The 13519-nt window shown below is 27.8% G+C and overlaps 1 protein-coding gene across 1 annotated transcript; it reads left to right on the forward strand.

Moving 5' to 3' along the window:
* Positions 1–8512: 8512 nt before the first annotated feature.
* On the forward strand, positions 8513–13268 carry LOC101250213 (probable sulfate transporter 3.3). Its single transcript, XM_004238781.5, has 13 exons — positions 8513–9098; positions 9192–9240; positions 9374–9581; positions 9978–10149; positions 11033–11098; positions 11182–11295; positions 11386–11502; positions 11732–11858; positions 11935–12221; positions 12319–12509; positions 12592–12674; positions 12761–12837; positions 12958–13268. The coding sequence occupies exons 1-13, from the start codon at positions 8811–8813 to the stop codon at positions 13114–13116; spliced, it is 1938 nt and encodes a 645-aa protein (XP_004238829.1). The 5' UTR covers positions 8513–8810; the 3' UTR covers positions 13117–13268.
* Positions 13269–13519: the final 251 nt, after the last annotated feature.

The following is a 13519-nucleotide window of genomic DNA, read 5'->3' on the forward strand; positions in this document are numbered from 1 at the left end:
TATAAGTAATTTTCTACTCCTTTTCGATCTATGTGGCACTAGTTTGAAAAAAATGTCAACTATCATTAAGCTCACAAGATAGTACCACGTAGGTTGAAAATGTGTAAAAAATTATTTATAAAATAAGTTCAGGAGAATAGTAGAATCTTAAAATAGTATAAGTGCGTCTCTGAAATTTCGAGCGTAAATTAAAGGGGTACATCGACATTATCCCAAATATATAACGTACTTTTTTCATGCATTCTTCTTTGCCACATGTTACACAAATTAAAATTCCACTTGTTGGTAAAAGGCCATGTATCTTTTTTATTTTCTTGCGTCTAAATATAATAAATCATTTAGTTGAGCAGTGGACCTAATTAAATATCATTTTCAATACGTTAAAACAACTTTTTTTTTTTGCTATTTACACCTTTACGTAGTATCTAGCTAGTAGAAAAAATAAATATATGAAAAAATTGAAGACAGTTCAACATCTATTATATATCAATATTATTAATATACATTAAAGTAACTTTTGTTGTAACTCTTGAGTCCTTACTAGTTCCGCGTCATCTATATCGATATAGATATGATAACATGCAATATAAAAAGATAAATGACAAGCCATGACTTATAGTGCGCCTATATATGGATGTTTGTAGTTCCTTTGCTTTTGGACCTTATATTATAATAAATATATAGGTGACGTTATTAAAAAAAAAAAAGGAACCTACCATTTCCACTAATATAATTATCACACCTACTTTGCTTTTGGGTCTGGCCCTTCCACAAAATATGTACCAAAATCAACTCTTTTCATCATATAGGATACATATACTTCATGACAAGAATCTTGAAAATTAAAGGTGATGTTTAGTCACGTGAATTGAAATCATAATTCGAAAATAAAATAACAGTTTCATTGTCTACTAACTTCTATCTTATACGTTATGTCTTTAATAACTTAAAGTTATATCATGTCCTACCTAATCATCTCTCTCATGCTTATTCGGATTTCGATCTATCTCTACTTCTTTTCGTACCACCTACTATATATAACCTACCTCTCCACTAGGGTGTATGTACGTCCTCTTCGCATGTCCAAACAATTTCAATCTCGTTTTTCTCATTTGTTCCCCACAGAGATCTAGATCACACCGACCTTGTCCTCGTTAATTGTGAAGCTTTTGAAATTGTTAAATTATTTATACAATTTTATCGAATAAATAAAAGTTCATAACAAATGTATAATACAATATCACAAAATTATTCTAAAAATAAATACAATATTTTTTTTTATAGAACTTTCAATAAAAAAAAAAGTAAAATTGAAAATGATCGTTACAGTATACTATTGTTGAAGTAATAATAAATATGATTGAAGAAAGTAATAATTACATCCGATATAAATAATTTAAAATTTTTAGATATGAAATAAATTGTTGATATACATAAATTTTATCAGACGTATAATTTTTATATTTATTTATTTAAAAAAAAGAGCAAAAAGCTGGTCAATGAAGGTGAGCGGGTAATCGGGCATGACTAGTGTTTGTTTCTTAATTTGTTTTTTCTCTACAAATAGTAATTCTCTTTTTAATATTCCAAAATTAGCCCTTTCAACAATATTAGGCTTCAACTTTAATTTGTTTCGTCTTTAAAAAATTATGTAACTTTACTTACTTAGCTTTCAATTTCCATTGTCATCTAATTTTGCCTAACTAATTAGCTAAAATGACCATTTAATTAGGTAAAATGTAAAAGTTAAATCGATAATGTTGAATCAAAAAGTTTAGCGACTTCCATAGCCGATTGATAGTTACACAGCTTTCGACTCGAATAGGTATTGGAACGTATTATATATTCATAAGTTAAAATGTAAATAACTAAGATACTATATGATTCTTTGATTATAGTATTATTTATAATGAATTAACGATTGAAAAAATGAAGTACACAGAACATTGGAAAAAAAAGTCATGAAATAAGTTAGTGAAAAGTCTGTCAAAAACACTATCATATATATTTGGAAGAATTCATTCTCAAAATTGACTACCACAATAATCCTTTTTCTTTAATTAAATCAGTTATTATAATACCATATATTACCTCAATTATTTATTAATAATGTAGGACGTCTACTGCTATTCTTTTCTTACCACACAATCCTTGTGGATTTTGTTATGATTTTTTTTTTCTCGCTCGATGTCTGTTTAGAGTTTTGACGAAATTTAAATTGTATATGATAGAGTTCATGTGGAAGAGATATTTTCAGCATAATATTTTTTATATTCGAGACTTGAATCTAAAACTTCTAATTAATCATGAAATAATTTTACTATTATATTACAATACCCGTTAAGTTAAAAAACGTATATATACCTTAGTATTAAACAAATATCTTTTGAATTATAATTAGTTCTTGCGCGTCACCTGTTAATTAGAATTAGGAATATTTTTCTTCTTTCTTTTTCCTTTTCGGAAAACAAACTCCACTATAGAAATTGAATATAATACTTATATACAACATCCCATGTGTATAAAATTAATTAAAAATTACAAAGTAAATATATTTTCAAGAGATAAATAGGGAGATTTATATATTATTCGTCGTTGAATTGATATGTAGATAAAGTGAATTGACTTTTTATTTGTAGAAAAAAATAAGTTATATGAAAATTTTCACGAAGCAACTACAAAGGCTTTTCTAAAGCTCCTTACAAGTTGTATACTTGAGCTACTTTGAGAAATTGTTGCAATGCCTTCTAGAAGTTACCTAACCTACTTACAATATGTCTGTTTGATTTATTTACAAACTGCAGATCTGATTATAAATTCGAGAAAGTTTTTTACAAGTTGTCTGCTTGAACTATTTGTAATTGTCTGCTTGATTGCAAGCCTCTATTGCACGACTTTTTAGAAGTTACTTCAGTTGCTTGCAAGTTCTCTGCTTGATTGCAAAGCAGCTGTTATAAGGTTTTTCAAAAGTTACTTACAAATTATCTGCTTGAACAATTTGCAATTATCTACTTGATTGCAAGTCCGAGAAAGCTACTACAAAAATACAAATATATTTATAACAAAAACATGCTCGTTGCTCCCTATACCAAGTACAATCTTTTTTTTTCCCTATTTCCTTTCTCAAGATATACACAAAGAATCAGCATTGAACAAAAACCACACATTGAAACCCAAAGGTGCACACAATCAATTTTGAAGATAACAAGAGATGAAGATAAGGATTTTCCTTATTACTTTGGTTCATCATCATTATCATATCATTTTCAAAATTCTACTTTGCCAACCTTACTTTTATTTAATTTTCCCTCAACCACAACATATTACTAATCATTATTTTACTTTAGTGTCATTTTTTGTGGTTTGACACCATTAATTTTTTTTTATCTTTTCTTGCCTTCAATAATTACTTTGTTGAGGTTAAGGTTAGTATATACTAAGTAATGATTGAACCAGGCGGTGGAGTCAGAATTTTTAATAAGGGAATTCAAAATCTGAAAAAATTAGATACACGAAGCAGTCGGAGGGGGTTTTACCTCTACCTATATATAGATACCTAAAAAATTATTTGAATCATGTGTAAATAATATAATTTTTCGCTGAATGGGGTTCAGATGAACCCCCAACTTATAAGGTGCCTCCGCCGCTGATTGAACCTTGTAATAAGCTTCGAGAAAATGAAATTTCTTAATCACTTTACAAAGTGAATAGATTTCTACAATGATCATATTCTTTTTGCTCTCTTGATGACTCGAACGTATAATTTTAGAATTAAAAATGAAGGATACTTACTATACGAATAACTTCCTCTTATCATAATTTGAATTTTTCAGATTACCGATACGTAAAAATAAAAACCTCTTATAAACATAACTTTGGTAAATAAAATAAGTGACGTATACTAAATACTTTGGGGTCATGTCTAAAAGCAACTTTATATTTTTATGGATAAGAATGACATATAGTGGAACTATTGAGTTCTTTTTGGCGTCAAATTAAGCCAACAAAAAGGGAAGAAATACATAACATGTACATTAGACCAGCAAAAAGTAGGAATGGCCCATGAAGAATGTATAGTGTATATTATATAATATAAGAAAAATTGAGAAAAATAATAATTAGAAAGTGTAGATGCACCATGTATATATATGGTTTTATTCATGAATTAGGGAAAGACTATATTATATAATATAAGAAAAATTGAAAAAAATAATAATTAGAAAGTGTAGAAGCACCATGTATATATATGGTTTTATTCATGAATTAGGGAAAGACAAGTGTTGAATATTTAAATTATGAAATATGTGCTAAGACTAGATAGAAGAATATTAATAATGATTAAACTGAAAAAAGACATACACAATTGGACAAAGACACATTATTAGTCTAATAGTCCACCAAAAAAGTATATATAATAAAATATCAGATTCGATTTCATTCCAAATTAAATACTTATGCAATGTATTAGGGGTCAAGGGGCATCTACTATTTGGATTAAATTGAAAAATCAAATTGAATGTTAATTTAAATTAATTTTTTGAATTATTGATTTGATTTTAAATTTATAATTTACTTTGTTTATTGTTTTGATTTGGTTTCGAATTAGAAAAATGAAAACAAAAAAAAAACAGAATATTATAAATATATATAATAATAAAATAAGTAATTTTTATTTGATTTAATCTGATTTGATTTTACATTTTTTAAAATAGATAATATTTAATTTGATCATGATTTTATTAAAATAACCCGAAGAAATAATTGTATCAAATCAACAATTTATATAGATATATATATATATATTATTTTTTATGACCGATTTTATATATGTAAAATATAGCACTCTAATCAAAAAGAGTACGATATGATACATCTTTTATTTGTTCGGTAATATCGATACGTTATGCATTACTTATTAAGGTTATGTTGTTTAGTATAATAGACGATTAACTAACAATCTAACCAGGAAGTTAAACATAGTTAGAGTTTCGACATAAGAATTATACGATTCAAAATGGCAAATGAATAATTTATTTCCTTTTGGACTGAATTTTTTCTTTTACTTTTATGTATAATGAATAATTCTACTAATCGAATCAAATCAAACTGAATCGACAAACAATTAAATATAATAATATAATGTATGTATGTACACATAATGATTCAAATCTTGAAGGATTAATTTAGTTTAAAAAGTGATCAGAAGGGGGAAAAAAAGTACAAAACAAGCTACAAGGTATCACGAGAGGAAATAAAGTTGCTACTTGAACAAAAACTCCAATATTATTGATTGGAAAAAACCAAAGTCCAAGTGGACTCATTTAGAGACAAAATTAAATAGGGTCACCTCAAGGATATTTTAAAACTTCAATATTATAATATATTTTTATAATTATAATTTGTATAATTTTGCTGCATAACAAACACAAATATATGTATTTTGTTATACATATAAAAAAGCGGTTGTATATAGCAATATATTTCTGTTTCAGTATACATATACAATAGATTAATTGTATAATTTGTGTTTGTATAAAGCGAAAAAGAGCGAAAGGCATAAGAGAATTGGACATGGGAATATTTGTATAGTATAATTACAAGTGTATATAGGACAAAAATATATGTATTTACATGTATATATACAATCTTCTCTCGTTTTATACGAACAGAAACACATTTATATATTTCCATTTGTATAAGCGAGAGAGGTGAGAGAGAGAGTGGCGAGCAAGATCTGAAAGAGGGGAGAGAGGGGAATGGAAGTATATGTATATATATAATTTTCTCTCGCTTTATACAAACAGAAATACATTTTATATATTTGCATTTGTAGAAAAGCGAGAGAGAACGAGAGTGGCGAGATTCTCCAAAAGAAAGGCGGAATAGCAACAGTTTACTATGGAGTATAATTAAATCAAACTATGTTTACTATATTTAATTTAAATGAAATAATTTTACTATTATATTTAATTTTTTCTATATTTAATTCATATATATACAATATAATTTTAGGACAAAAAATAATATATAGTTGCATTTCAATATATTTATAGGGTGCTGCCAAATGTATGAAAATATATACACCTTAATAATTGCAGAACATCAATCTGTGCCCATGTGATCCACTCTATTTTTCTTTTTGCTCAATTAATTATCTTATTCCCTTCACATTGCGTGTTAAATGAAGATCTTAATTTTAATTATACGTATTAAATGAAGATTTTAATTTTAATTATATGTGATAAATGAAGATCTTAACTTTAATTATTGAGTTGGCTTATTTTTGAAGATTTAAATCTTAATTATTAAATATTTTTATTTTTATTTTTACAATTATTTAATTAGTCTTGAATAAGTTTGTGTGATTAAGATCTATAATAAAGCTTTTATATTATTAAATAGTTAATTAAGAATTTCTACAGAGATGATAATTTATCGTTATTTAACTATTTTCACACCACCCACAATAGTAGTTCCATTGCCACATACCATTCACAATTACCACCCTCAGCCCAATCACAATCATTATTACCGTCGATCACCAAAATCATTCGTCATTATTCGTGATCATTATCAATCATTTGAAATCGTCACCAAAACGACAACAAATATGCTTGATCACTACTATCAACCAATACACCATAAGAGATTATTCAAACCATTATCATTAGTCAACACCATTCCAAATCAACACACAATCACCATCCTTAGTCATAGACGCGACCGTATGATTAGAAGACTTCGAGTACATCAATATTATCTTAGCCCCAGTATGAGCACTAAAATAAACTAAAATAAAAATAGTGAAATAGCATTTAAGTTGGACTCAAACCTAGGTCTTGCGGGTGGTTCCTCGAACTTTTACCAATAGCATAACTGTACTCTTATATATGCTCCTTATGGATGCACCGTTCATTATATCCTAATTTTGTTAGTTTCTCAAGATAGATTTATACATATACACATAATTTTTCTGAAGTTAACGGATGCATGTGCAACTCACTCTGGGAGTGTGTTCGTCTTTGGTTAATTAGTTATCACCACCATCACCACCACCAACTGTCACATAAAAATTCTATAATATTTTTTGATATAATATCATGTCAATTTAATATTTTATTTGAACTTTTTCATTATTTTATGTTTTAAATAAAGATAAATTTTATATATGTAGATGTTAAATAAATAAATCTTAATTATACAATATTCAAATTTTAATTTTTAATGCGATCTTTAATATTTAAATATGTATTTAAATACATACCTCTATATCTTAATCACATATATTTTGACATTTTAATCTACTTCCAAATTTGGACACCTAACTTTGCTTTTCTTGTTATGTTTAAGATAAAGTGATTAGTACTAATTATTAAACAACAAATTAAAGTATAGAGAATGTGCAAATTTGGTGTATAAGTTATATTTTATATTCAAAATGATGTCTCTTTGTTTCCTAACTCGTGACTGATCAAAAAGTTAAAATAATTAGTATCTTATTGAGCCTATAATTAGCTTTAATCATCTTTGACTTATGGCTTGTAATAATGTGAAACAACTTTAAACTCCAAAAAGTTGGTTAGGAATAATTAGGATATTTGTATTTTATTTTTGTCATCAAGGTGGTTGTTATAAATAATTTGCTATAGTTTTGATTAATTTATTGAATCAAAATTTCAACATAAGTGAAACAGATTATTTGATGTATTTGTCTCTATATTTATTTGAACTTAGATCAACAAATGCCATAAAATGGATAAAAAAATATATTCAAGTATTCATCCAATTTATTAAATTATATTAATTTATTTTAATTAGCTAAAAATATGAATCATATTTGTATTAGGAAAAATTACATAAATCAATACATTTTAAAAAATAATTACTGATTTTAGCGATACTTTTTGTTTATGACTATTTATAGCAATGCTTTATTAAATCTGTAATATGTATTAAAAGTGAATATATGAATTATAATTATTTTTGAAATATATCATGTTTGTTTGATAAAAAATTGTCACATTGTATTATAAGTGTATTAAAATGTGTGACAAATATATTATTCATCATTAAAATTTGTATTATATGTGAATAATAAATTATTCTTTGTAACATGTATTAAACTTGTATTATAAATGAATTAAAAATGATCAAATACAAAATATATATTATTACTATAAATGATAAATATTTTTTTGTTATAATATATTTATATAAATTTTCCTTTCATATTATTTGCATATATTTGATGATATTTGGATTTATGTTTTTTTTTTTTACCTAAAATAAATTTATGATCCAATTTAGTCAAAGATTTTACTACCACTTTAAGATCAGTAAAATCTACAATTCAAACAAGTCAAAGAAGAATAATAGAAAATAACTTAATTTAGCTTTAAAAAGTTAATAAAATTAACTCTAGAAAAAAAAATTACATAACAAATAAAAATAATATTGACTATATTTAATTCAACTATCCATTTAACTCCCAAATAACATACTTTCGTTACCTATGGTTTATTTTATACCATATTAAATTGATTATTTTTAAAATTTTGCATCGTATTTTAATTATATCGAATAAATTAAGACAGAGAGATAAAAAAGCGAAGAAATGAATGAGAGTAGTTTTGCCGCCATACCGACCTTAGTATTCTCACACTGACTCTTTTTATATAAATTTCATAACCTTCTTAGATAAGTGTACCATTTCATTTAATGAAAATTTTCATTTTTCTCCATTTTCCACATTTCATTCAATTTTCACAACTATATATCTAGTATTAGTTTGTGTTGTTAGTAAAAAAAAAATGGAAGAAAATAGAGTTATAGATATAACAAGAAGTAGTTTTGAGGTGCATAAAGTTGTGTCACCACCCCATAGAAGTACTTTGTTGAAACTTAAAAATAGGCTTAAAGAGACTTTTTTTCCTGATGATCCTTTAAGACAATTTAAAGGACAAACCATTAAAAAAAAACTGATTCTTGGTGCTCAGTATTTTTTTCCTATACTTGAATGGTGTCCTAATTATAGATTTCACATGTTTAAATCTGATATCATATCTGGACTCACCATTGCTAGTCTTGCAATTCCTCAGGTACATTTCATTTTTATTGTGATTTTTTTTCTTGTTTTGAAATTGATACATATTGTTAACATCCTGTTTTTTGTTTTTGTTGTGGAGATGCAGGGGATTAGCTATGCTAAATTGGCTAATTTACCTCCAATTATTGGTCTTTGTGAGTATTTTTTTTCTTTTTTTTTTTTTGATATGTTATACTCGAGCTGAGTGTATGGTCTGAGGACGTTGATCATGGACCACGTAGTTGGTTTAGACTTCACTTATGAGATTTTATTTTACTGGTGTTGTAGATTCGAGTTTTGTGCCTCCTCTTGTTTATGCTGTGCTTGGAAGTTCAAGGGATTTAGCTGTTGGACCAGTTTCAATTGCATCACTTGTATTAGGATCTATGTTGAGTGAAGTTGTGTCTCCAACTAAAGATCCACTCTTGTTCCTTCAACTTGCTTTTACATCTACTTTTTTTGCTGGATTATTTCAAGCTTCTTTAGGTTTCTTAAGGTAAGAAATCATATACTCTATCGTGGTTCTGTCTCAATTTACGTGACATATTTCTTTTTTTGGGTCAAACGTTTTAAGTTTGACGGAGAATTTGCTTATTGAATCTTCAGTTTTTTTAAAATCTCGAAATTCGAAATGTGTCAGATGAATTGAGACAGATAAGTGCTCAGGAAAAATCTTTTTGTTTAGAAAATTTGACCAGAATGAGAATTTTTTAGTATAATTTGACTTTCTAAAAATATTTTTATTCTATTTATTTTTAATTCTTTTACTAAAAATAAAAAAAATAATTTAATTTAGAATAAAAAAGATATTATGATTTTTTAAATTTTCTCACCATTTAACAACTTTCTTTAGTTGGAACTTTGATTTTTTTTTATTTTATGAATTTTGTAGGCTTGGGTTTATTATTGATTTTCTATCAAAAGCAACATTGATTGGATTTATGGCTGGAGCTGCTATTATAGTGTCATTACAACAACTCAAGGGTCTTCTTGGAATCATTAATTTTACCAAACAAATGGCAATAATCCCTGTTTTAAGTTCTGTTTTCCACACAATTAATGAGGTTGATTTACTACTCTTATCTTTTAACCCTCTTTTTAATCTATAGTTTAATAGTCAATGTAACTGTTAAGTCATTAATTATAGTAGTTTGTCTTTCTTGTGATTAAATATAAAAACTAAATTTTGTTTTTAGTCTTTCAGCTTTTTGGCACAAATTTTAAGAGAATTGGATTTGTGTGTGTCTTTTCTTCATTTGGTTTATGAGAATACTCACATGATGACTTGGATTTTAATGCACTCATGTGAAATCAAGATTCTCAAATGAAATTTGATACGGAATTTAAGAAATAAAGATTTCTTTTTAGAATTTGTGGTCTTGAATTAAAGACGTGTTTTTTTTAATCTTATGATCTTCAATCTGACACGTAGAATGTTGAATTTGAAAAACCTGTTAAATAATATAGAAAGAGATAAAGATGATTAAATTGAGACGGAAAAAGTAGTCAGATTTAAAATGAGATGGTTACGTACTTTGACAAGAAAAAAGAAAATTATAAATGCTTTTAGATCAACTATTAATCATGTTATAATTAGACTATAGTATTTAAAAGTTTATTCCCCAAAAAATTGAAAAACAATTTATTCTTTTTTTAATCATAAGCCCTTCTAGTAATTTGAGTTGACTGTGTTTGAAGTCAAAGTAGTTGACTCTTTTAGACCAAAAAGACTTTAAAGGAAAATATAGTAAGTGCTTCACTTCACTTACATATTACATATTTATTACTACTTCTCTGGCTTAGCACGAAACTTAAAGAAATAATGAAAATCATTTAAAATCTTGAACTTATCATATAAATTATTTAAACGAGAGATGTTTTTTTAGGACAGACAGAAAAAAGAAAGTAGTTTGAAAGGACTTGACTGATGTAATATTGTATGTGCAGTGGTCATGGCAAACTATATTAATGGGATTTTGCTTCTTGGTGTTCCTCTTATTGACCAGACACATCGTAAGTACCGTCGTTTTAATCTTGTAATCTTAAACATATCATATGAAGTGCGATTTTTAAAAATGTAACGCTTTTGAAAACAGGGTATGAGAAAGCCAAAGTTATTTTGGGTGTCAGCAGGTGCCCCTCTTTTATCTGTCATTATATCTACCCTTATTGTCATTGCAATCAAAGGTCAAAATCATGGCATTAGCATTGTAAGTTTCTAAAAACCAAATAATTAATTTTTTTTATTTACTATTATATATATATATATTTGCTTAATCAATATCTTTATTTATTAATAGATTGGAAAATTACAAGAAGGATTGAATCCTCCATCATGGAACATGTTACATTTTAGTGGAAGCTACTTGGGACTTGTAATCAAAACTGGAATTGTCACTGGCATCCTTTCACTTACTGTAAGTTGATCAAGCGACGCGGCTCTTTCATTTTTAGTCCGTCTCGAGAAGAATGTCACACAATAGGATGTTGTCACATACAAATATCTAACGATTGTTTTAGACCAGAAGTTGTAGAAGTCGTTCTTTTTTTCTTAAAATACTGTGTCAAGTCAAATGATGTAACATAAAACGGAACAAAGAGTATATGATGGCGAAACTTGATGTGTTTGTAAAAAAAATTATGTAGGAAGGAATTGCTGTGGGGAGGACTTTTGCTGCTTTAAAGAACTATCAAGTGGATGGAAACAAAGAGATGATTGCTATAGGGCTTATGAACATTGTTGGTTCTTCTACTTCTTGTTATGTCACAACCGGTACGTATATGTACATGATCATGCTCGACCTTTATCATCGATATATTGAGTGTATGTATTACTTGTGATTGATCAGGTTCATTCTCGCGGTCAGCTGTGAATCACAATGCAGGAAGTAAAACAGCAGTGTCTAACATAGTAATGGCAGTGACAGTGATGGTTACACTACTTTTCCTCATGCCTCTATTCCAATACACTCCTAATGTTGTACTCGGGGCCATCATCGTTACTGCTGTTATTGGACTTATCGACATTCCTGCTGCTTTTCAAATCTGGAAAATCGATAAATTTGATTTCCTAGTCTTGTTATGTGCTTTCTTCGGTGTCATATTCGTTTCTGTTCAAGATGGTCTTGCTATTGCAGTAAAGTTTCTTCCTTCCCTTCTTTCGTTCATTACTTTAAGTTTTTTTACGAGTGTTGTTAGTCTTATTATGTTCTGTTTTTTTTCTCTCTTTTCAGATTGGCATATCAATGTTAAAGGTGTTAATGCAAATTACAAGGCCAAAAACAGTTATGTTAGGGAACATACCTGGTACTGGTATTTATAGAAATGTTGATCACTATGAAGAAGCTTTGAGTGTTGCTGGTTTTCTCATTTTAAGTATTGAAGCTCCAATCAACTTTGCTAATGTTACTTATCTTAAAGAAAGGTTAGTACTACAACTCCCCTGCCCTGCATCGCATTACATTACATTTTTCTTCCTTCCGTACTTATGTATTTGCCATCAAAAGGATTTCGAGATGGATACAAGACTACGAGGAGGAAGGAGCCAAGAAACAACCGGGGCTTAGAGTTGTAGTCCTCGATTTGTCTCGTAAGTTATTCCTTCCTTCCATGAGGAAACAGTTCCTTCCAGCTCCACTGTCTTCTTTCTGATAAGAAAAACTTATTTGTTGTCAGCTGTGAGTTCTATTGATACAAGTGGAATCTCATTGTTCAAGGATTTAAGTATGGCATTGGAAAAGAAAGGACTTGAGGCAAGTATCACTAAGTGCTCGTTTGGATTAACTTATTTTTTTTAGATGTTTTTATCTGTTTTACTTTTCAGATGAAATCAAACTACTCTTTAACACTCCCCTTTTTGTATTCTATTGCAGTTTGTGTTGGTGAATCCAATAGGTGAAGTAATGGAAAAACTACAAAGGGCTGATGAAACCAAAGATTTGATGAGACCAGATGTTCTTTTCTTAACAGTTGAAGAAGCTGTAGCTTCACTTTCTTCAACTGTTAAGTATCAAATACCAGAACATGTTTGATATTTTTTTTCTTCTGTTGTTTAAGCTTTTGTAATTCTATTTGGTTCTATCAATCACCTTTTAGATTTACTATAATACTTTTGAATTGTAAAACCAAAAACATTAGCTAAGAAAGCATTATTCATATCAATACAAATAATTTGTTTAAACAACCTCATCCTTACTTGAAAGGAATAGTTATTGTAGTTTATGGTGAAAATCAAACTTCTCTAAGACTGGGGTCCACTGACACCAAAGCTATTGTAATGTATCCAGAAGTTTAACCTTTTTTTTTCGAAAATAATTTCTCTACCTTCACGAGGTAGTGGTAAGGTTGATTTACCCCTCCAGGTTGCACTCATGGGATTCTGTTGGGTATGTGAGTATTTCTTATTCTGTTTCATTCGACATGACATTTTAAAAT

Source organism: Solanum lycopersicum, chromosome 5, assembly GCF_036512215.1.
Source record: "Solanum lycopersicum chromosome 5, SLM_r2.1".
NCBI classification, from domain to species: Eukaryota; Viridiplantae; Streptophyta; class Magnoliopsida; order Solanales; family Solanaceae; genus Solanum; species Solanum lycopersicum.

Bases quoted from the DNA above. Each gene is read 5' to 3' on its own strand.
- LOC101250213 (XM_004238781.5), top strand. From the start codon at position 8,811: ATGGAAGAAAATAGAGTTATAGATATAACAAGAAGTAGTTTTGAGGTG. The intron at 9,582-9,977 runs GTAAGAAATCAT...TGAATTTTGTAG, and splicing joins GCTTCTTTAGGTTTCTTAAG to GCTTGGGTTTATTATTGATT. The intron at 10,150-11,032 runs GTTGATTTACTA...TTGTATGTGCAG, and splicing joins TTTTCCACACAATTAATGAG to TGGTCATGGCAAACTATATT.